Raw genomic sequence first — 26,019 nt, forward strand, 5'->3', positions numbered from 1 at the left:
AGGAGGGTTAAATAATCCCTACAAGATAATGTGGAAAAAAGCATAACATCATATATTCTGTATGCCAGAAAACATTGTATCTAGGGAAAGCATAAATGAAAAATTGTAACATCAAATATTTATATGGCACAAGCACATTCTAAAGCTTGTATAGTAGAATGGAAGAAAAATACAGAGAGCACACAGTTAAGTCTGTATTATGATTATAAATAGCTCATACATGATCTGTTATGACAAACAGTAAAAAGTTCATAATGATCTACCATATAGGAACAACAAGCCAATGTCTTACCAAAAGGTACATTATAACATGCTACATACCAAAACCCAATTTGACCTAGAAATAGCCTGGTGCCACATCTTCAGTCTATTATCAACCAACGTGTCTTCTAAACTCCCTTCCGCAAAAAAGTTTTATCACTATTGTGGGGTCACCAGTACGGTATTTATAAATTGAAATCATATCCCCTCTCAAGCATTTCTTCTCCAGAGTGAATAAGTTCAGTGCTCGCAACCTTTCCTCATAACTAATATCCTCCAGACCCTTTATTAGCTTTGTAGCCCTTCTTTGTACTCGCTCCATTTCCAGTATATTCTTCCTGAGGACTGGTGCCCAGAACTGGACAGCATACTCTAGGTGCGGCCAAACCAGAGTCTTGTAGAGTGGGAGAATTATTGTTTTATCTCTGGAGTTGATCCCACGAATCCACGAATGTTAAACCGCAAAGAGGCCACAACATAAACAATATAGACTTGATTTAAGATCAATTTATCGAAATCAGAATCTATGGACGTTGCGATCTCTAATTACTGTTGAGATCACTGAAGTCTAGCTATAAATTTAAATGGTCAGACCAGCTCTGAAGTATTTGGGAACTCTTATTCTGGCAGATCTTTCACACACCAACAAGCTTAATTTTCCACCACTATTATACAAAGTGTGGATTCTTCTGGAGAGATGGCAGAGGGGGTTTCATTTTTGGTTTGGGAGGTGTAACATTATTAAAATGAATGTTCTACCGAAGTTCCTCTATTTATTTCAGGCATTACCCATTGCTATACCTAAATACTATTTTAAAAAGATACATTCTCTCCTTACTGGATTTATATGGGCAAAAAAATTTAAGGATCAGAAGATCTCTGTTGACTATACCTAAACAACATGGTGGATTAGCGGTACCTAGGTACCTGTACAAACATTACCAGGCGGCTCTTTTGAGCCGCCTGATTGATTGGAGTCGACATGGGGATTGAAAAATATGGCCAGGCCTAGAGCAAGTTCAGAGTAGTGCCTTACTACAACGAGCCTCTTGGTGCTTCAGTGATCTCCCATCTATTACGAAGACACACCCATTGATAGGACCTACCTTACGGATGTGTTTTGGGCTTTTCTCTAAAAGCAAATTATCGTCAATAGATTCCCCACTGTTCCCCATTTTGGGGAACCCACAGTTTGAGCCGGGCCTGAGGAAGGGAAGTTTTGGAGCATTGATAGACCAGGGGTTCTTTCAGGCTTCCCATTTTGTGACACTGGGATCATGGCCTACGTTACAGTTTATGACAGCAGGATCCACACCATATCAACAAAATTTCTGGCGGGCGGTGCAGCTGAGACATTTTCTTAACACTCTAACTTCACCAAGTGGTTATGAATGTAATTTAACACCATTCGAGGAATATTGTAATGGGAGTGGCCTACTTCATCAAACTCTCTCAAAGATGTATGCATTGCTGGCTGCACCTCTGGAGGGTTTTCAGATGCTCTTTTTTAGGAAGTGGGAGATGGACCTGAACTGAGTCTTCTCGGAGCAGCAGCGTACCAACATAATATATAATATATCTGAATCTTAAATTTGCACAAAAATGCAGGAGACAAACGTTAAGATTCTGTTTCAGTGGTACCGCACTCCGGCTTTCCTACATAGATGCTACGCGGATATATCAGATAACTTTTGGCGCTGTGCGAAGAAGGGTGGGACATTAATGCATATCTTTTGGTCTTGTTTGGACATCCCGGCATAGATACAAGGGATATATCTGAAAACATGGTCCTTATGGAATCTTTTTATTAATATAGAGGAGGGAAGAACCCCTATAGATACGAATTCCAATCACGGAAAAACAGAGATGCTGTTTTCAGGTTCCTTTAACGGGACTATTCAGTTGAGAAAAGGACATAGGAGGCACGAGGGAGGAGAGAGAGGGAGGAAGAGGAGGACGAGATGAGAGCTTTTGAGGTGGATTTCCCCTTTTTGTTTTTGGTTTGTGTTTTTTTTTTTTCATGGTTTTTGGATTTTGGGGTGTTTTTTTTTATCTCATTGAGTAAAATTGGAGAGAAGAGATGGTTTGACATTTATGAATATATAACAAAAACACCTTTAGGGCCCTGGACATGGCTTTGTTTTTGAATGTATGACTAAAAGCATATAGTTGCTCTTGACTCATCGAGTTGGCAGGTTTTCATGCTTTGGTGAAAATGTACCTAATGCACACTGGGTTAGCAGATTGCTTTCTTCCAAATAAAAAGTTAAAATTGAAAGGAAAACAGATATTCCAGACCTAAGTGAGCAAGACTGAAAGGGGTTTTCTGCCTCTTATTTGGGTATGGTTTTATCCATGAGAGATAAGATTATTCAATTATGGTACTTTTATAGAGTGTACATTAACCCTGCAGGACTGTCCAAAATGGGCAAATGACATTCTATTATCTGCAATAAATGCCACATGTTAGATAGAGACATTCTACACATGGTCTGGGGATTCTCTAATGTCAGACCATTTTGGTCATGTACTACTGAATGTCTTTTTCATAATTTTCTAATTCACAATATTTGTAACCTACAGTGGTATCTTGTTGGTATTTTTTACATGGATTTAGGCGCTGCCTAAAAATTTAAAAAATAACTATCACACAGTATATACACGATCCTATACCCACAGTTGATCCAGAGGAAGGCAAACAAAAAACAAAAAAAACAGCAAAGCATGATACAATTTGCTCCAGCAGGGGAAAAAATCCTTTCTGATCCCCCAAGAAGCAATAGGATAGTCCCTGGATCAACTTTACCTATAAATATTACTTTCCAGGTATATTATGTATATTTAGGAAAGAATTCAGCTTTTTTTTTTAAAGCAATCTACTGAGCTGGACAGAACCAGCTCTTGAGGGAGTCCTTTCTTACTCTGAAGAAGCCGTTCTGTATTTGGAGATTAAATCTCTTTTTCTCCAGATGTAAATATTGCCTTTGTGATGACCTTAAAGTGAATAACTCAACACCAAGTTCACTACATGGACTACTTACATATTTATACATGTGAATAATATCCCCCCTTAAACTCCTCTTCTCAAGATAGAATAAATTTGGATTCTCTAATCTTTCCTCATAGCTGAGCTCCTCCATGCACCTTATCTGTTTGGTTACCAATCTCTGCACTTTCTCCAGTTCCCCAATATCCTTTTTGTGAACTGGTGCCTTAAACTGAACTGCATATTACATATGAGGTCTTACTAATGATTTGTACAGGGACAAAATTATATCTCTCTCTGGAGAGGATTTTTCTTGTTTTGGAAACCGCTGCATTGCATGCCATTATTAAGTTTATGATGTTTCGGAACACCCAGATTCTTCTCCACTATTGATTCCCTCAGTTGTACTCCCTCTAGTATGTATGATGCATGCATATTCTTAGCTCACAAGTGCATAACTTTACATTTATCAACATTAGAACTCATAGTTGCCCAATTAAACGGTGCATTGAGGTTGGCTTGTAATCTGTTGGTAACAGCACGAATTGGAGTTGAGATCAGGAATAAAACAGGATGATACTTGGTGTTTAAGTAAAAAGGACTTTGAGAAGTGAAGCTATGTTTAGAATTGATATATGCAAACTAACTCTGCCATAGGAAGATAGTCCATCCATTCATCCTGAAGATGACTGACAAAACACTAAAGGCACTGCTCCATAATTCGATTGGTCCTCTCAGTCTGACCATCAAACTGAGGATAAAAAGCAGAGCACATATTCATTAGTACTCAAAAAGCTGAGCAAAAGCTTTTCCAAGTTTTTGAAGTAAACTGTACTTCTCTGTCTGACACTGCATCATCAGGGAGTTCATGTATTTTAAAGACTTCCTGAACCACCATTTCCACCCTTAACAGGTACAAAATGAGCCATCTAGTGAGATGGTCGACAACTACCAAGATTGGGGTAATTTATTTTGAGGGTGGTAAATCAACCAGAAAGTCCATAGAAATTGATGGAATAGGGGATGGCTGGAGCAACCCCAAAGGAAAAGCTCAGGGTGTCTTATTACATGCACAGATCAAACATGAGGCTACATACCTTTTGACGTCTTTCTTGTAACCAGGCCACCAAAAGAAATGTGAAAGTTCTTCCACCTTAGCAACCCCAAAACGCCCAGCAATTTTGGAGTCATGAACCAACCAGAGGGCTTCAAAAGACATTCTTGTACTCAAGGTTAATGACCTTAGGAGGATGATTGAGGAGTCTTGGAACTTGTGACTCCTAGGAAGTTCTTTGCGATAGGATTGTATATTCAGAGTCGCCTTCCTGGAAATGCTCAGACAACATTACCATTCCTTGACCCAGGTCAATACAAGATGATAAAACTATACCTGGAAAAGAAGAGAGACAACAAGCCTGTCCAGAAGACAATATATTAGCATAAGGAATGAATTCTAAATTTTTATGATCAGTGAGGTCCTTCCAGTGCTTTAATTCATAAAATGCTTCCTTAATTGCCAGCAACTCTTTATTATCAATGTCATAATTCCTTTCAACTGAAGAAATAGCACAAGGATGAAGCTGCATTTTTTTCTCCTCTTCACTGAGAAAGGATAGCACCCATGGCTGAGTCTGAAGTACCCACTTCCACAATAAAGGAAGTTCAGGATTGGGATGCACCAATATTTGTGTGCTGCGTAATTGGTGCAATCACCTTAGAGAAGTTTCTTATGAATTTCCTGCAGAAGTTGGCAAATCTAACAAATTGTTGTATTTCTTTAACGCATCTAGGGGTAGGCCAATCCACCACTGCTTTGATCCTCTCAGGAACCATGCTCACACCTTCTAGAGAAATAATATATATCCCAAGAACTGGATATGGTTTCCTTCAAACTCACATTTCCCCAGTGTGGTTTAAAGTTGGTTCTTCCTTAAAGGAGAAGAACGGCCAAAGCTTGCTTGGCCATATTTCTCCTATGGATCATAGGAATGCAGTTCAGCAGGCTAAAGTTGGCTGTCGGCTTTCGTCACTCAGATGGTCCAGGTGCTGGATCGATCCATCCAGATATCTGGACAAGCAGTTGGCTCACCCTCTCAGCAAGCTGCTGGGAGGCTGAGAGCCACTCCCACTCCTGCTCCCTCCACAGCCCAACACTCGAGTGAGTGCAGGAGGGGCAGAACAGAGAGCTGGTGACTCTCAGTCTCTCTCTGCTCACAGTGGAGGAAAGAACTGAGCAATCAGTGATGTTTTATTGTGCAGTTCTTAGTGCAGAGCCAACGAGGGACAGATGCAGCATCGGATCGATTCTGCATTCACCTAGTTGAGTAAAATATTTTTTTTTTTGGAAACCCCATACTTCTCTTTTTATCTTTCAAAGACACTGCAAACATGCTTGTGATTTTCCTCCAAACTAACAGAAAACATTAGAATATCATCCTGATATGCAATCACAAACTTGTCCAACACATTCTGAAAAACATCATTAACAAAGCCTTGAAAAGTTGCGGAAGCATTGCAAAGGTCATAAGACATAACCAAGGACTCAAAACGCCCATATCTGGTTCTAAAGGCAGTTTTCTATTCATCTCCTTGACAAATGCGGACAGGATTGTCCTCCATAAGTCTATTTTTGTAAACTCTTTGGCAGAATGGAGTTTTTCCAACATTTCAGAAATTAAGGGAAGTGGATAACGGGTTTTATTAGTGATTTTTTTCAAATCCCTGTAATCCCGAATTACAATATAAACAAATTTTACCGAATGCTCCGAATAACGTAACAAAATTTGTCTGAATTTCGGACTGAAATTCAAATAGAATTTTACATTGAACTCCAGTCGAATTCTAACTACACATATTGCTGAAATCAAAGACTGTGAGTGTTATTGGAGTACCATTTCGAGATAATGCTGTTTTTGTTAAGCAAAAGGTGATTTAAAGAGTCATTGTAACCATTTGATGAAGATTTTTCTTTTATTTGTTCACTTTGCTGCATTCAAATCGAAAACAATATAGCATTTTTGTTTCGACAGAATCAAAAATGTATCGATTTGAACATTTCGAAACGAAAAAAATCAGTAGATTCGAAGAAAATTTAAAAATTACGAATACGAATTCCGAAAATGAATTCCGAATACGAATTGAACAAATCAACCATATTGAACTAAACGAAATAACTAGATAATCGCTTTCCGACCGCGCTATAGCCGAATGACGGCTGCAGCGCGGTCGGATAACTCTAGGAGGGCATACATTGATGTCCTCCCAGAATCCCGCTCTCGCGCACCCCCTGGGTCAAATGATGGAACGATTACTTATAAACATACCGGCGTCACGTCCAGTTCCTCTCTCCCCTCCCCGTACCTATTGGTACAGTGCGAGGGTAGAGGGGAGAGATCGGTGGCAGTAGCACTGTGGGCTGGATGTGTAGTGCCCAATATGTGTCCATTGCAGCCTCATCCAGCCATCCATCCCCAGCCATCCATGCTCAGCATACTCATCCATACTCAGCATACTCATCCATCCATCCATGCTCAGCCATCCATACTCAGCATACTCATCCATCCATCCATACTCAGTATACTCATCCATCCATCCATGCTCAGCCATCCATGCTCAGCCATCCATACTCAGCATACCCATCCATACCAGCATACTCATCCATCCATCCATGCTCAGCCATCCATACTCAGCATGCTCATCCATCCATCCATGCTCAGCCATTCATACTCAGCATACTCAGCCATCCAGACTTGGCATACTCATCCATACTCAGCATACTCAACCATCCATCCATGCTCAGCCATCCATCCTCAGCATACTCATCCATCCATCCATGCTCAGCCATCTATCCATCCTCAGCAATTCTCAACCACCCCATCCATAATTAGCCATACCTATCCATACTCAGCCATACCCAGCAATACTCAGCCGTACCCAGCCGTACTCAGCCGTACTCAGCCATACTCAGCCGTACCCAGCCATACTCTGTCGTACCCAGCCGTACTCAGCCATACTCAGCCATCCCAGCCATACTCAGCCGTACTCAGCCGTACCCAGCCGTACTCAGCCTTACCCAGCCATCCCATCTATACCCAGCCATACTCAGCTGTATCCATCCGTACTAAGCCATACCCATCTGTAATCAGCCATACTCATTCATACTTAGCCATCCCCATCCATAGCTCATCCGTCCCCATTCATGCTCATCCATGTCACATCAGTTATCATCCATGCTACTACAGTGCCTCACAAAAGTGTAATAATTAGTCAAATTAGATTTGAAACTTATCCCCCTAGAACACCTGACGATGCTCCCTGCATGTTGGTCCTCCGTATGTGGCCACGCTGTGGAAAAGTCTCACACATGTGGTATCACCATACTCAGGAGGAGTAGGAAAATCTATTTTGGGGTGTAATTTTTGGTATGTACATGCTATGTGTTAGAAACATTGTGTAAATGGACAACGTTGTGAAAAAAAAAATGCGTTTTTATTTTCTTTACACATTTTCCAAAAACTTGTAGAAAAAAAATGACATATTCATTATGCCTCATAGATTATACATTGGGTTGTTTTCTTTCCAAAATGGGGTCATTTCTGTCCTGGTTCTCCAGGGCCTTCAAAAGTGTAAGAGGTAGTCAAGAAATGATATGTGTAACTTATGCCTCTGTATGTGGCCACGGTGTGTAAAAGTCTCAAGCATGTGGTATCGCCATACTCATGTTTTGGGGTGTCATTTGTGCTATGTATGTGCTGTGTGTGAGGAATAACCTGTTATTATAACAATTTTGTGAAAAAAAAAGACAAAAAAAATCTTGATTTTGCAAAGAATTGTGGGAAAAAATTACAACTTCAAAAAACTCATCATGCCTCTAAATAAATACATTGGAATGTCTACTTTCCAAAAAGGGGTCATTTGGGGGGTATTTGTACTGTCCTGGCTTGTTAGAGTCTCAAGAAATGAGATAGGCCGTCAGTACTTCAGGTGTGATCAATTTTCAGAGATTGGCACCATAGCTTGTGGACTCTATAACTTTCACAAAGACCAAATTATATATACCAATTTGGGTTATTTTTCCCAAAAATATGTTGCAGTATAAATTTTGGCCAAAATATATGAAGAAAAATTACTAATTTGCAAAATGCATTTTTTTACAGAATTTTCAGTCTTTTTTCTTTAATAGCACAAAAATTATAAACCCAGCGGTGATTAAATACCACCAAAAGAAAGCTCTATTTGTGTGAAAAAAAGGACAAAAATTTCATATAGGTACAGTGTTGCATGACTGAGTAATTGTCATTCAAAATGTGAGAGCACCGAAAGCTGAAAATTGGTCATGTTAGGAAGGGGGTTTAAGTGCCCAGTGGTCAAGTGGTTAACAAATGTCTAACATTGACACAAGATGGAGTCCTTTTTTTCAACAAAGAACAGTACCTGCAGGAGACCCCAAAGGAGAGGCTGAGTGTCTGATAATGGCAGATGTCTGCATTGAACTTAAGTTGTAGTGGCATATGTGCCTTAGCATCATCTCGGGAATGCAATCCAGCAATTGTCTCTGCAGAGCATGCATTTTTGTCTGTTGCCCTTTCACCACAATTTATAGTTTGGCAAATATCTCTTGGTAGGTAAAACTGGACTCTTGCAGCTCTGCAATTTGCTACCTATAAGGAATCACAACATTTGCTATAGTGGCCTTCATGTTTGGGCCAGATTATTCTGTCATGGTCCGGGGTCAGGCTCGAAGACCAGTAGCTATAGCAGTGAAGAAACTTCCACCAACCAGTAGCATAGGTATACAAGCAGGTCACCCTGGCAGATGATGTGTGCTTACCTACAGTGAGGGGTCAAAGTACTAACCGGTATTCACCAGAGCTCCTGATGGTGGAGATGTGTTTTGCTGCATGTTAATATGAGATTGCGGTCCTCGGGATTGCCCCACCCCAGTTGGTGAGCAAGCTGGGGTCCAGTAGCATATATTACAGGTAGGGATCAAGCAGAAGCGTAGTCAGTAAACAAGCCTGAGGTCGGTAACAAGTGGTTGCAGGTTGAGATCAAGCAGAACAAAAAAGTGGCAACCACCCCAACCTATAACTGGCCTTTGCAGCAAGGTGCACATGGAAGTCAATGCAGATCACAAACAAACAAAAGATTTTCCAGCACACTTACCAGCCAGCCTGAAAAACAACCAAATTGGCCCTGTCTAAGAGATTACTTTAAAAACAGAGGGTTTTGTTTGCACACATTTGCAAATATATGTGTAAGCCACAGTGCCCATGTCAAGGGACCTCTGTATATACTGCAATCCTTTCCAAAACTTTCAATTTCCACACTCTCCATAGTAGCAGCATGTATAAGAATGAACAGAATAAGGGCAGGTGTGCCCGGAGGAAGCCCACCCCTCCTTAAAGGCAGAGGGATGTACATGACACCCAGCAAAAGCACAGTTGCAGCGAAGGCATCCAGTACATCCCTGCATCCAATTCTACCAACTGTACAAAAAAGTGGCAATCACCTCAAACTATAACTGGCCTTTGCAGCAAGGTGCACATGGAAGGGCAATGCACATCCCAAACAAACAAAATATTTCCCAGCACACTTACCAGCCAGCCTGCAAAACAACCAAATTTACCCTGACTAACAGTTTATCTTAAAAACAGAGGGTTTTGTTTGCACATAAGTCACAATGCCCACATCAAGCAACCCTCTGGTTTTAACATAAACTGTTAGACAGGGTCAGTTTGGTAAGTTAGCTGGTTGGTTGGTTAGCTGGTAAGTGTGCTGGGAAATCTTTTGTTTGTTTGTGATGGGATCAAGCAGAAGCATAGTCAAGGAACAAGCCAAAGGTCAGGGGTAGCGAAGATCCTGACGGCAGCAAGAGTGATAGGAGTGAGATATTGGCTGGAGAGAAGACAATAATCTGGCAAACAGAAAGTGCAAAGCCATGGCTATAATAGGAAGTTAATGGGAAGAACAAAGGGTTCAAGATTTAAAACAATGGATCAGACAGGGAGCTGTCCAGCTTCTCAGGTGGCTCAGCAAGAAGAGTTACCGCCAGACACAGAAAAGGTGCCTTTTCAGATCCAGGTCCTGACACTGCCCTGACCTGGGTCCACAACCTGGGTCCCATGGCAAAGCCCATCACCTCTTGTGGGGTGCGCTGGTAAAACACCGGGCTGTTTCCTAGACTTGGCTCTTTTTAGAGTTCACACCTCCACCAAATGTACAGATGACCCAAAGGAGCCACACTTGCTCTAACTCCCAACAAGAGGGTGGCACAACTGCAGTAGGATGTCAATATATAGACGAGCACTGTGTTGATATTAGAGGCCTTGTTCCTTCTCCTTCATTGTTCCTCATTATTTCTTAGATTTTCTCACCTGCCACTATTCTGTAAGAATTACTTTTATATTTATGTCAATGAATGTTAAAAAAAAACATCATTATATGCATCTTCTGTTTCACATATACTGTTTATTTAATTTGATTATTACCTGTAAGAGGAAAAATAAATGTGACTATAATTTTCCTTTTGTGTTTCTTTCCAGTGCTTGTTATTTAACAAACAACAACCCTCCCAAAACACCAAATATCTTGTCCAATTAGAAGCTACATAGATGATTTCTATTCTTTTGCACAGACCCCTCAGACCTTTTTTCTCTCCTCTGTATGATAATTATGTTGTAGTTCACAAACAGAGGAGACAGTTTTCATAATCTTGTATTCACAAAACCCTTGTTGTCAATGCCATGAATGCAGTCTTTATAGCATGGTATGCAAATACGATTTAGGAAAGGTGGAATAGGATAAGGTGGGGGTGCTTTCATAGTGCAGGCTGCTTTCATTCACATCATTAGAGAATTCTTCAGGGGATTGCTATGTTTCAGACATAACTACTGAGAAAAAAAAAAAAGGGTTTTACATAATCACTTGCACAATGCTAAATGTGAAAGAGACCCTTTAAAAGGAGGCATTTACACTGTGTGTGCGTGTGTGAAAGACAAGCAGCAGACAGTTCAGCAGGGTGTCTACACCAGATTTGCAAACATGGTTACATCTTACCCCCTTCCTGAAGGTTTTACTGAGATCGAAGTCTTCGGTATTGGCACAACACTTCTAGTCCAAGGTAAGATGTTTTTTGTACATGTCAGTGTCTCTGTCACACCCTTCAGAACAAGACACATGACTTAATTCAATGATTATTTATAAACTGTTCACAGATTTTGGTGTGCAAAGATGTAGAAATGATGGCAGCTAAAAAGTGTCTGTCAAATGAGAGATGTGCACAACAGACACCTGCTAAGACCCTCAGAGCTCTCACTCTATCTTTCTCATCCTCTCGCTCTCTCTCCAGATTATCACACATACCTCGTTATCTATCTATCTATGGTTTTATATATATATATTTATTATGTTTAGTAACTGCTACCCCGTTTGCACTATAAGATATCACAAAATTGGTTTCCTATGGTTTCCTATATAAATGCAATATTCTGCTTTATTTTCAAGCCTACAGATTTATTCAAAATGTTATGTGCATTACCTTGTGAAGCCAATTTCCCTGATCTGCCTTTAGAAATTTGGTTGGTTACTATGAGTTATTGCATATTGCCATTTCTATTCACAATGCTTTACTGGGTAATCTTGCAAGTTCTGTACTTTTATTTCAAGACTGTTCCCTGCTCTGGATCGCATTGTTTCTTTCAACTGCAAATATTGTGAAAAATGGTGTGCCAATGCAACTGGTATATAGCAACTGATCAAAAATGATATTTCACAAATACTTTTACCTTGAACTAAAATCTGATTGACAGAATTGGGTTACTACACTTCACCCATCGTTATTCATTAGATCAGAGCAATGAGCATGTACAAATGATTCTTTGAACTAGGGTGCTGCTTCTGTTAAAAGCTGTTTAAGAAAAAAAAAGCTAATTCTCAATATATAAAGAAAGCTTTAACTAGACATCAGCTTTGCCTTGCAGATTATAATCAAAGGATAATACCAGTAAACATAGTGTATATGCTAAATATAAAGTATGCTAAAGATCAATTATTCCTTTCTGAGATATATGAGGAGTGCATTCATTTCATTGATTTACATTGCTATCCCTTGGCACCAATGATATCAGATGTTTTATCGTCGGTGATAATCAGAGCAGAAATATCTACACTTCTTTCAGAGATGCTATGCTTAGAAAAAAACATCCTATGTGATCACATTTTGTCATTTTTGTTGCATGTACTGTAAATGCTGTAATCCTTTGCAATCTGTCAAAAGGTTACCATACATTAGAGTAATGCGGTAGTATATCGCAGAAAAAATACTTATCCCTGCAAATTAATGTCATATTGTGCTAGTATGCATAGCGTACTAGCACATTATGAGAGACTTACCTGAAAACAAAGCCTTGCAGTGGTGGGCTGTCACCACTGACAGGGCTTCCATCTTCACCCGGTCTTCCTTTCAGGTTCACGGACTCTGTCCGTTTGACTGGCTGAGCTGCAATGACATCACTCCCGCTCATGTGCGCAGGAATCACGGCCGAAGCGTGGCTCTCTCTGGACGGCATGCCCATTGAAATGCAGTGCGTGTGCGCTGTTTAGGAAATATTTACTGTACCTACAGGTAAGCTTTATTATAGGCTTACCTGCAAGTATAAATAAAATAAATAAAAAAGCCTTTACTAACAGTTTGAAATCTAATCTGCTGATAATTGCTCTGTGCAAATTGTTCTTATAGATCAGAGGTCACCAAACTGCAATCCTGGGACCAGATGCGGCCCTGTGCTTGCTTTTGTCTGGCCCTTGAGGCACTAGTCATCCCATTAATATGAGACACTACTGTATTCTGCCCTCTAACACAAAAAATGGGGCACTATTGCTCCCCAATTACCAAAGATGGGGCACTGTTTACTCCCACTGACTCCAGAAAATGTTTCTATTCTCCCTAGCCACAGTCCGGCTCCCCTAAAGACTGAAGGACGGTAAACTGGTCCTTTGTTTAGAAAATTTGGAGGTCCCTTTTAAAGACAACTGTCAGTTGATGAATAACTTGCATAGTAAATGTTGATGTACTAAAAAAATACACTATAGTTACTGTAATGCCCTGTACACACGGTCGGATTTTCCGACGGAAAATGTGTGATAGGACTTTGTTGTTGGAAATTCCAACCGTGTGTAGGCTCCATCACACATTTTCCATCTTAATTTCCGACACACAAAGTTTGAGAGCAGGCTATAAAATTTTCGGACACCAAAATCCGTTGTCGGAAATTTCGATCGTGTGTACACAAATCCGACACCCAAAGTGCCACGCATGCTCAGAATAAATTAAGAGACGAAAGTTATTGACTACTGCCCCGTTTATAGTCCCGACGTACATGTTTTACGTCACCGCGTTTAGAACGATCGGATTTTCCGACAACTTTGTGTGACCGTGTGTATGCAAGATAAGTTTGAGCCAACATTCGTCGGAAAAAAAACATGGATTTTGTTATTGGAATGTCCGATCAATGTCCAACCGTGTGTACAGGGCATAAGAGTTGTCATGTTAAAGACATTCCATTTCTATGCTCCTTCTGAAAATAACTGGCTGCTCTGCTGACTCACTTGCTTCAATACTTTAAATCTCTAAACTGGAACAAGTACTTTTCTCAGACTTTCCTGATCTGCATAGTTTAATTACTGACTCGAAAAGTAGAAACTTTGGGGGCGGGGTCAGTTAAATAGCATTTTCAGAAGTAGGTCAACAATGGCAGCCTCGTGACAAGTTTACTTTAACCACTTCAGCCCCGGAAGGTTTTACCACCTTCCTGACCAGAGCACTTTTTGCGATTCGGCACTGCGTCGCTTTAGCTGATTAATTTGCGACATCGTACCCAAACTAAATTTACTGTCTTTTTTTCCAACTAATAGAGCTTTCTTTTGCTGGTCTTTGATCACCTCTGAGGTTTTTATTTTTTGCGCTATAAACAAAAAAAGAGCGGCAATTTTGAAAAAAAAAGCAATATTTTTTACTTTTTGCTATAATAAATATCCCCCAAAAATATGTAAAAAAACAATTTCTTACTCAGTTTAGGCCGATATGTATTCTTCTACATACTTTTGGTAAAAAAAATTGCAATAAGCGTATATTTATTGGTTTCCGCAAAAGTTATAACGTCTACAAAATAGGGGATAGATTTATACCATTTGTATTATACAATTTTTTTATTAGTAATTTCATCGATCTGCGATTTTTATCATGACTGTGACATTATGGCGGACACATTGGACACTTTTGACACTATTTTGGGACAATTGTCATTTATACAGTGATCAGTGCTATAAAAATGCACTGATTACTGTTTAAATGACACTGGCAGGGAAGGGATTAAACACTAGGAGGCGATCAAGAGGTTAAGTGTGTCCTAGGGAGTAGATTCTAACTGTGGGGGGGATGGGCTTCCACTGACATGACAGCGATCACTGCTCCCGATGACAGGGAGCAGTAGATCCCTGTCATGTCACTAGGCAGAATGGGGAAATTCCTTTTTACATAGTCATCATCCCATTCTACCTCTCCTCACTGCAATCGTGGGCCGCCGGTAAACATCGAGTTCCCAGGACCCGCCGGCACACTCCTGCAGCGGGTACGTGCCCGATAGGCGGCAAATTTAAAGGGACATACAGGTGCGTCCATTTGCCTGCCTGTGCCATTCTGCCGACTAACATCTGTCTGCGGCGGTCGGCAATCGGTTAAAGTATAACTAAGGGCAAAACTTTTTTTTTGTTTTGGATAGTGTGCAGAGGGATTAGAATGATTGTTAGTTTTTATTGTCTGTGTTCCTGTTAATAAGATTCACCCTCTCCCCAGAAAATCCCACATTTTGGGTTGTTCCCTGAGAAGTAAGTAATAGAGAGGAAATCTTTCAATACGGACACTAGTTCTGTTGACCTGTGGGTCCCCAGGGAATTTCGTTACTTTGCAGGGATTTTCTTTCACTTCCTGTTTGGCTGTGGGACAGAATGTGAAGAGAAATCTCTGCAATGGAACACAAATGGTAGAAAAAAATCTGACAGGGGTTATAACCCTCCCATGCTCTATCCAAAATGAAAATAACATTTTCTTTAATCCTCTGGATTTGGCAATTTCCCTTATTTGTAGGCACCAACAGATAATACCAGATACCCTCAGCCAAATTAATCTTGCGGGAAATAGCAACTGGCTATGTTTGATATTTTCAGCTTTATTGTTTTATAGGTGACTGATATCAGTGGAGATACGTATTCACTTTCAGGCAATTACAGTGAGTGTGGTTGAGGCTATTTAAGGCCTCTTTACTGTAAATATCCAGCTTCATTCTATAGGCAGATGCATGATATGAATATCTTGAGCAGTCAGTGTATAGCCATATTTAGCAAAGATATACTATATTGTCAAAAGTATTAGGTAGGACACCTGCCTGTACACGCACATCCCAGTCTAAGTCTGTAGGGTTCAATATTGAGTTGGCCCACCCTTTGCAGCTATAACAGCTTCAATTCTTCTGGGAAGGCTGTCCACAAGGTTTAGAAGTGTGTCTATGGAAATGTATGACCATTCTTCCACAAGCGCATTTGTGAGGTCAGGCACTGATGTTGGACCAGAAGGCAAGGCCCGCAGTCTCCACTCTAATTCACCCCAAAGGTGTTCTATCTGGTTGAGGTCAGGACTGTGCAGGCCAGTCAAGTTCCTTCACCCCAAACTCGCTCATTTGGTGGAGGGGGGATTATGGTGTGGGGTTGTTTTTCAGGAGTTGGGTTTGGCTCCTTAGTTCCAGTGAAGGGAACTCTTCAGGCATCAGCATACCAAAACATTTTGGACAATTTCATGCTCCCAACTTTGTGGGAATAGTTTGGGGATGGCCTCTTCCTGTTCCAACATGACTGCGCACCAGTGCGCACAGCAAGATCCATAAAGACATGGATGAGCGAGTTTGGGGTGTAAGAACTTGACTGGCCTGCACAAAGTCCTGACCTCTACCCTATAGAACACCTTTGGGATGAATTAGAGCGGAGACTGCAAGCCAGGCCTTCTCATCCAACATTATTGCCTGACCTCACAAATGTCGTAACACAGAGTCAGTAAGTTTTATTTCACATGCGACTGACAATTTGTGCCAATACAGCATTCTGATAAGTCCCAAATTGTTTTGTGCTAGTCATGAAACTCCAGGTAAAGAAATTATTAATAATACAAGCTGATTTTTAACAGTTCTTTTTACCCTTAATTACCAACATTGTTTTACAGCTCTACTTGGATTTATTTTAAATGGCTTGACAATCGCTTCATTTTACAAAATAAGAGAGCTCAGGACACCTAGCAACCTGCTCATAATAAGCCTAGCAGTGGCAGACACGGGATTGTGCATCAATGCTTTTGTCGCTGCTTTTTCCAGCTTCTTGAGGTAAAATAAACAATAATGATAGATTTGCAGTGTTACTATTACTATTTAGAGCTGCTTGCATCATTATGTTTCAAATTTATCTAATAGGAGTCTATTTACAACATAGCTGTGAATTTTGCAACATCTGGCAATATCTTAGTATACAATTTTGAATGATAAACTGTAACTAGACCCAAAAACAAAAATTGTAGTTTACCAGCTTACTTATCATATGTGATGGTTGCATTCATTTTTTTGTTTCCATTTTTTATTTTTTTATTTTCATGTGGTAATTGGCCAGTAACATACATCCTGTCTTAGGGTAGCTATGTTCACTCCACCACTGCATCTATGGAGGAACAATGTAGCCAACCCTGGACAGCTATATAGCCAAGTGAAAAGGGTAGTAGGGCTGCGCATCTTCACTGGTCTCATGATTCGATTACGATTATTTGGTCAACGATTCGATTCGATTTGATTCCGCGATGCATCACGATGCATCACGATTACCGACGAGCTCCCACTTCCGCTTGGGCCGCCTAGGTGGCCCTTCCACCCTGCAATCTTCTGGGACACATCACAGTTCCCAAAAGATTGCCCGGCTATGCAGGACAGCGCAGTGAGACATGCGCACCCGGCTGTGAAGCTGCAAGCTGTCACAGCCGGATGCCCACAGTAGTATTGCCAGCGCTGTGGACAGGCGGGGGAGAGAAGGGAGGGTTTGGGTGGCCACGTCGCTGGATTGTGGGACAGGTGAGTGTCTTTTTATTAAAAGTCAGAAGATGCACTTTTTTTGTAGCTGCTGACTTCTAATAAACAAAAAATTGACTGGAACTCCGCTTTGAATTAAAAATAACCTCACTCCCTAAAAAGTGCAGTAATCCGGTGCACTACAGGGTACAGAGATTCACACACACTGCTGCTGGGAGGTCAAAAGGGAAAGAATCCACAGATGACAAACAGCCCTGTGAAGTTCCCTGTACTGTCTCTGTGCTGACCAGTGGCGGCTGGTGCTCAAAATTTTTTTGGGGGGTGCAAACAAACTGAAAAATACTGAACCTCCCCCGTCAAACGCAGCCACTTGTGCCCGTCAAACGCAGCCACTTGTGCCCGTCAAACGCAGCCACTTGTGCCCGTCAAACGCAGCCACCTGTGCCCATCAAACGCAGCCACCTGTGCCCATCAAACGCAGCCACCTGTGCCCAAACGCAGCCACTGTGCCCAAACGCAGCCACTGTGCCCAAACGCAGCCACTTGTGCCTGCCAAACTCAGCCACATGTGCCAAAACGCAGCCACCTGTGCCCAAACTCAGGCACTTGTGCCCAAACTCAGCCACTTGTGCCAGCCAAACTCAGCCACCTGTGCCAAAACGCAGCCACTTTTGCCCGCCAAACTCAGCCACCTGTGCCAAAACGCAGCCACCTGTGCCCAAACTCAGCCACTTGTGCCCAAACGCAGCCACTTGTGCCCAAACGCAGCCACTTGTGCCCACCAAACTTAGCCACCTGTGCCAAAACGCAGCCACTTGTGCCCGCCAAACTCAGCCACCTGTGCCCAAACTCAGCCACCTGTGCCCAAACTCAGCCACTTGTGCCCAAACGCAGCCACTTGTGCCCGCCAAACTCAGCCACCTGTGCCAAAACGCAGCCACTTGTGCCCGCCAAACTCAGCCACCTGTGCCAAAACGCAGCCACTTGTGCCCGCCAAACTCAGCCACCTGTGCCAAAACGCAGCCACCTGTGCCCAAACTCAGCCACTTGTGCCCAAACGCAGCCACTTGTGCCCGCCAAACGCCGCCACCTGTGCCAAAACGCAGCCACCTGTGCCAAAACGCAGCCACTTGTGCCCGCCAAATGCAGCCACCTGTGCCCAAATGCAGCCACCTGTGCCCAAATGCAGCCACCTGTGCCCAAACGCAGCCACCTGTGCCCGCCAAACGCAGCCATCACTGACCCCCCCCAATTACTTTCTTTTAATAAATATATTACAAAGGATGGTGTGCCCCCGCTGTATGTGCTTTTAAAAAACGATGTCACTTCATACCAAATTTCGCCGGTATACGATCATGTGACTCCCGGCCGTCCCGCCCCTCTCCGCTCTCCTCTTCCCTCTCCGCTCTCCGCTCACGTGTCTCCTGAGTCCTGACGTCAGCGGGGAATTCTCAGTCCCGCCCTCTGACTATAGTTATCGTATCAGAAGAGAGGCGGGCGGGACTGAGAAATCCCCGCTGACGTCAGGACTCAGGAGACGGAAGCGGAGAGTGAAGAAAAGAGCGGAGAGGGGCGGGGCGGGCTGGGAGTCACATGATCGTATACCGGCGAAGTTCGGTATGAAGTGACATTGTTTTTTAAAAAAGCACATACAGCGGGGGCACACCATCCTTTGTAATATATTTATTAAAATAAAGACGGTTTAAAAATTTTCTCGAGCACTTTCCCGGGAGGGGCGGGGCTACTAATGACGTCACCAAACATCGATTTTCGGGGTTTTATGCATCGATGCCGCATCGGGGACACCCGAATCGCTATGCATCGATGCAACGATTAATTTCAGCACCCCTAAAGGGTAGTGTTAAATGGACTAGTAGATTTAGGTGGACTTTACATAAGTGACTAACAATTTAAGAGATAAAGAGATTGTAGCACTCTACCTTTTAAAACATGCAGGACTGGAAGGACAAGTGTACAGGCAGGGTTGACTACACACTTCCCATTACCACATAAAGACAGAAGAAACCTGGACAATGGTCTCATCTCTAGGAGTTAGTTCTTACACGTTTCAGCTTACACAGTCTTAATTATAGCCATAACTATGATTAAAGGAGAAGTCCAGCCTGAGCTTTTTAGTCTGGGCTTCTCCTCTGGGTCACAGGAGTGCAATTAGTTTTGTCTGAAGTCGGCTATCCGCTGACGTCACTGCTATCAGTCGAGGCACCATGTCATCCTGACTTCCCAAGTCTGGATCCACCAGCTGCCTTGACTGATGGCAGTCTCAGCGTCTCAACGAGACGGCCCCTCCACAGCTCTGCGCTCCAATGACTGTGGAGGATCAGAGCAGGAGAGATGCTGACTGACAGGCAGCATCTCTCCGCTCGGGGAGCCGAGAGAACTGAGCCATTGGCGGTGTTCGGTGGCTTGATTCTCAGTGAGGAGACGCCGGGGGGACAGATGCAGCATCAGTCTGATGTTGCATCCACCTAGGTAAGTATGAATATAAAAATAAAAAATAAAAAAACATACTTCTCTTTTAAGGCTGTGTAAGCTGAAACACGAAAGTGTCTTCCTGTAATGGATTCTACGCTGTTGTGAATAAAGGACTAACCTCTTAAGATGAGACAATGGTGGAGACTTTCTTCTTTCTGTATGTGCTAACAATTCAAAGCCTTACTCCAGCTAATACTTATTAACCACTTCAATATATGGCATTTTCACCCCCTTCCTGCCCAGGCCAATGTTCAGCTTTCAGTGCTGTCGCAATTTGAATGACAATTGCATGGTCATGCTGTACCCAAATTAAATTTTTATCATTTTTTTCCCCACAAATAGAGCTTTCTTTTGGTGGTATTTGATCACCTCTGCGGTTTTTATTTTTTGTGCTATAAACAAAAGAAGAGCGACAAGTTTGAAAAAAAAACACAATATTTTTTACTTTTTGCTATAATAAATATCCCAATTTAAAAAAAAAAAATTTTCCTCAGTTTAGGCCGATATGTATTCTTCTACATATTTTGGTAAAAAAATTTTGCAATAAGCGTATATTGATTGGTTTGCGCAAAAGTTATAGCGTCTACAAAATAGGGGATAGTTTTATGGCGTTTTTATTTATTTATTTTTTTTACTAGTAATGGCGGCGATCTGCAATTTTTATCGTGACTGCGACATTGCGGCAGACATATCGGACACTTTTGACACTATTTTGGGACCATTCACATTTATACAGCGATCAGTGCTATACAAATGCACTTATTACTGTATAAATGTCACTGGCAGGGAAGGAATTAACACTGGGGGCGACCAAGGGGTTAATTGTGTTACCTAGGGAGTGATTCTAACTGTAGGGGGAGGGGACTCACAAAGGGAGGAGACTGATCGGTGTTCCTCTGTACTGGGAACACAGATCGGTCTCCTCTCACCTGACAGGACGTGGATCTGTGTGTTTACACACACAGATCCACGGTCCTGCTCTGTTAACGGGCAACCACGGGTGCCTGGTGGACATTGCGTCCGCCGGGCACGTGCATCGGCTCTCGAGTGACACGGCAGGGCGTCAGACAGCCTGGGAAGCCCAGGATGTCATATGACGCCTGCCCAGGATGGGAGATCCCTCCTGCGTATGTCATATGACTATGGCTGGGATAGGAAGTGGTTAAGCAGCTACAGTAATAGGTTTTTTTTTTTCTTTTGGGATAAAGGTTTTACATAAATGAAGAAAAGCTAACAACTGTAAGCACCTCTGTCAGTGGTAAATGGTTTGTCTCAACCTTCTAACTGCCGCCCTTGCTGGACAGCTTGGTCTGTTATAGAAAGCTAAAAAACAACAGACTTCCTGGCCGGATCAGAAGGTAAATACACTAGGTTACAGGTGAAAGAAAAAAAAGAAAACACTTCTGTGTTAATGCTACAGACTGTTTCATATAAGTCTTTTTTTTATTTTGACCATAGTGTTACTTTAAATGTATATACTGATGAGTCTGTTAGCCAGGCACAATGTGTAAATGGACAAAGTTGAGAGGTTTTACAAAACCCCAAATTATAAGGAAGGGGCGTTCCATGTGCTATGAATTACAGTGCTGGTTGTGCCCATGACAGTTCATGTGAAATTGTATAATATTCAGTCATTTCAGCTTCTGATTTTGCCATTATGTATATTCGGCACCGAAGAGAAAGTTAAAAAGGTAAGTTCACCTTTGTACACTTTTTTTTTCTTCTAATCTCCAGCTCCCCTATGCACCAATATAGCATTCATGTACTTTTTTTGCAAAAATATCAACGCTTTCCATTAAATCTACAGACACTTACTCTTCTTGTGCTCATCCATGAATCCAGACGTTTCCATTAGTAATGTCTTTCTTCCTCACAGACTAGAGGTCATGACACAGGAAAGAGTTGACCAGCTGACCTCATTAGGACACACCCTGCATCATCTACCCTCCCATTCCCAGGTGCACGTTTTTTAACCACTTGCCAACTGGCTAACACCGATATATGTTGGCAGAATGGCACGGCTGGGCAAAACAACGTATGGGTACATTGTTCTCTTTAAGAGCCTCTGGAGGCGCATGCACGCGCCCCCGCAGCACAGCGGGGGACCCGATGTGCGATGAAGACATTTGTTTTTTAAAAACATTTTTGGGGATATTTATTATAGTAAAAAGTAAAAAATATTGTTTTTTTTTTTCAAAATTGTCACTCTTTTTTTGTTTATAGCGCAAAAAATAAAAACTACGGAGGTGATCAAATACCACCAAAAGAAACCGTATTTGTGGGGAAAAAAAAGGACGCAAATTTCATTTGGGTACAGCATTGCATCAGTTAAAGCGACGCAGTGCCAAATTGTAAAAAGTGCTCTTGTCAGGAAAGGGGTAAAATCTTCCAAGGCTAAAGTGGTTAAATGAAATGCAGTCAATCAGTGATGACCCTTCTCACTAAATACACAATATACGATCAGATTGCATAGTGTACGGCCATCTTTATACAAGTACATAGGAGGGAGTGGACAGAAACACTCAGCTGTCAAGCCCCGTTCACATCTCTGCATAGCAGGAACTCACATTCCCACATTTTTTTTTTTTTTTTTTTTTTTACGAGGCATAGAGGCGTTTTAGCATTTTCACTCATCATCACACATAGAGCAGCCCATCCGCCTGAATGAGCTGCCCTACACACAGAAATCGCCCCAAAGAAGCTTCAGATCTATTTTTTAGAGTGGAGCTTGGTGCGTTTTTCCATGATTGACTAGAGAGGTGTTTCCTCCTATTACATAAATTTGGTAAATCTATTGTATAGTGTATGGACATGTTTATACACCTAAAATTACTAGTTGCGCTTTCAGTGCCATTAATTGTTAACGACACGCCAAACAGTCGTGTGTGTGACTCCATTGGTGACTGGCAGGATCATTCCTTGTGTGAACTCTGTCTTCAGAGTAGAGATGTAATTGGCGACAGCATCCCGAATCCTCTGCACGCCGTCCTTCCTCATCAGATTGAGCAGGTTGGTGTCCGGTTCATCTTTAGCAAGAGAGACTCTGATCTCCACCTCGCTGGGGTCATTCTCGTCCGACAGGTTCGGGATCTCCACATGTCCTTTAAACATGTCCTTCAAACACACATTTTGCCATGTTAAAAAACGAGGGGCAAATGCTACAAAACGCACAGTAAAAAACACACAACCCACAAAATGGGCTACCCTATGCGTGTCACAGGAAAAACGAGCCACAAAACATGCGCTCCCACTATGTTAGATGTGAATGGAGCCTGAAAGTGAAATTGGTGCGGTAACACAAGAACAATGAGGCTCCATTCACAATTCCATGCATTTCAGAAATGTGCTGCACCAAAAATTGCAGTTAAAAAAAAGCACTAAGCTCCACTTTAAAAAATAGTTCTAAAGCTTCCTTGGGGTGATTGCTGTGTGTAGGGAAGCCCATTCAGGCGGATGGGCTGCCCTATGTGTGATGAGTGAAAATGCTCAAACGCCTCCCCCGTTTGAGCAGATGTGAACGGGGCTTGACAGCTGAGTGTTTCTGTCAACTCTCTTCTATGTGTCAGACTATGCAATGTGATTGTATATTTAGTGAGAAGGGTGATCACTGATTGATTGCACTTCATTTAAAAAATGTGTACCTGGGAATGGGAGGGTGGATGATGCAGGGTGTGTCCTAATGAAGTCAGCTGGTCAACTCCTTCCTGTGTCATGATCTCTAGTCTGTAAGGAAGAAGGACATTACTAATGGAAACGTCTGGATTCATGGATGAGCACAAAAAAAGTAAGTGACTGTAGATTTAATGGAAAGCCTTGATATTTTTGCAAAAAAACGTACATGAATGCTATATTGGTGCATAGGCGAGCTGGAATTTAGAAAACAAAAAAAAAAGTGTACAGAGGTGAACTTACCCTTTAAGACTTTTTGCCACTTGACCTCTGGAAGGTTTTACCCCCTTCATGACCAGACCATTTTTTCCTATTCAGCACTGTGCTACTTTAATTGCTCGGTCAACAGACTGTACGCAAATGACATTTTTTTTTTCATACAAATAGAGTTTTCTTTTAGCTGTATTTGATCACTATTGTGGTTTTTATTTTTATTATATGAATCAAAAAGTGGCGAACATTTTGAAAAAAACAAAAAGGATAAAACATCCAATAGATCAAATTTCTTCATACATTTAGTCCAAAATATATTCTACTACATGTCGCAAGTAATGGCAGTGATCAAGGGCTGATCCTGCTAACACTGCAATTTTGGGGAAACTATACTTTTGAGGACACAAGTATATACTAGTTTTGATTGTGATCAAGATACTGATTCATACGTATACTATACTAGTAATATTGGTGATCTGGTGCTAACTCACACTAGCTGGGAGGGACACTAACTGACTGATGCTGACGTCGCTAGTGACACTAATACAGTGATCAATGATAATACTGTACACTGACACTGTATTCATGGTACTGACTGTATGACAGGGGTGATCAGGAGGCCAATCAAGGGTTTAATGGTGTGCCTAACAAGTGTATGCATGTGTATAGATATAGGTCACCTCACAGGTCACCTGCTGAGCGTCCGTCCTGTCCCCTCTCCAACAAGTGTCGATACAGGGAACTTCTGTATCTACTTCAGGGGGAAATTTCCCCCTGAAGTAGATACAGAAGTTCCCTGTATCGACATGCGTTGGGGAGGGGACAGGATGGACGCTCAGCAGGTGACCTGTGAGGAAAGAACCCCATACCATCCCAATATCGATCCTGTATCTTTACATGCTGTTTACCTGATGTAGAGTGGCGCAGTGACGTGCTTATACTATGTGAGTACCCCATAGGGGGGGTTTTATATGATTAATAGACTGGTAAAATGTTATTACACCATCCAGTCCTTTTTTACTCAACCGAGGTATAGTGCTGAGGGGTCCAAGAGTCTGGTTAAAACTGCAGAGCCCCAGAGGTGGTTCATAGGCATATTTTGACTGAGCTTAAGTGCAAAGTCACACGCTCTGAGGTGAGCATTTAATACCTAGGGGGGAGCACCTGAGTGTGATCACTGCGGCTTGCTTTTTATTATCTACACAGCAGTTTCCAAATTGCATGGACTTTAGAAGTACTTTCAAATTGAAATATCTGGATGACACTTAGGCATATAGAAGCACTTTTTTATTCATCTATATGTTTTAGTGGATCGAGTCCACTATATGACTTTATGAATACTATATGATTTTATTAACACTATATGATTTTATAATTGTATGAACAGTAAATTTTGATACAACCAATCACCATATGGATGCACGTTATAACACTATAATGTGAAGAGTATATTTGAAAGTGCAGCGTATATATTTATTTCCGCTTTTATCTGCATGTAATTATGAGACATGTTTAAAGCTTGCAGCTGTTTTAGGGTGCCTTTTAGGCATTAATCAGAGGAGGCTCACAGGATCTTTTATATATACTAATAAAGAAAAAAAGTCCACATAAAATGTATGTAGTATAAACTGTGCTCCGTGACCTTTAGCAACCAGAACTAGATTTCTCATCTGGATACCATCACCAACACCTCGTACATGAATAATCCCTGTTGGTAATGAACTCATCAGACACGAGTGTTAAATGGTCCTTATGTCTCCACACACTGTAAGATAAACACCAATCCTCCCAGCGCAATGCAAATGTAACAGACAATGGAGCCTGTAACCATCTGAGACTTGAACCTGGCTCCTATCACCGGCTTAGATCACTCTTTCATGGGGTAATTCATAAATGCAAGAGAAAAGGGGAGCTGACATAGCGTAATACTGTTTATTGGTTTAAAACACCCACACACACAATATTATCTGCTTACACAAGATTCAGAATAAAGCAGCATATAACATAAACGTCCGCAACACAGCGCAAGTCACTCACACCGCCTCCGAGATGGTATTGGCTACAATGGAACCCAGGATGACAGCTCTGAGACTGACAGACGAGGGAGCCATGTAGTCACGCTCTAACGCGTTTCATCATTACGTCTTCTTCTGAGGGCATGGCTACATGGCACGACTCTTCACTTATATACACACAAGGGGCGAAGTGTCAACAACGGCTACATCACAACCAAAGCACCAAGCAAGGCAGCAGAGCTGAAATTACAGATCGCCAAAAGTA

The 26,019-nt window shown here is 41.8% G+C and overlaps 1 protein-coding gene across 1 annotated transcript in view; it reads left to right on the forward strand.

Annotated features, from left to right (window-relative positions):
* The first annotated feature begins 10,990 nt into the window (after positions 1-10,990).
* Positions 10,991-26,019, forward strand: part of RGR (retinal G protein coupled receptor) — a 45,251-nt gene continuing 30,222 nt past the window's right edge. The window contains exons 1-2 of the mRNA XM_073596900.1: positions 10,991-11,369; positions 16,518-16,674. Coding sequence (XP_073453001.1) covers positions 11,291-11,369; positions 16,518-16,674 — 236 coding nt within the window. The 5' untranslated portion in view covers positions 10,991-11,290. The remainder of the gene's footprint in view (positions 11,370-16,517; positions 16,675-26,019) is intronic.

This window comes from Aquarana catesbeiana, linkage group LG08 (assembly GCF_042186555.1).
Source record: "Aquarana catesbeiana isolate 2022-GZ linkage group LG08, ASM4218655v1, whole genome shotgun sequence".
Classification (NCBI taxonomy): Eukaryota; Metazoa; Chordata; class Amphibia; order Anura; family Ranidae; genus Aquarana; species Aquarana catesbeiana.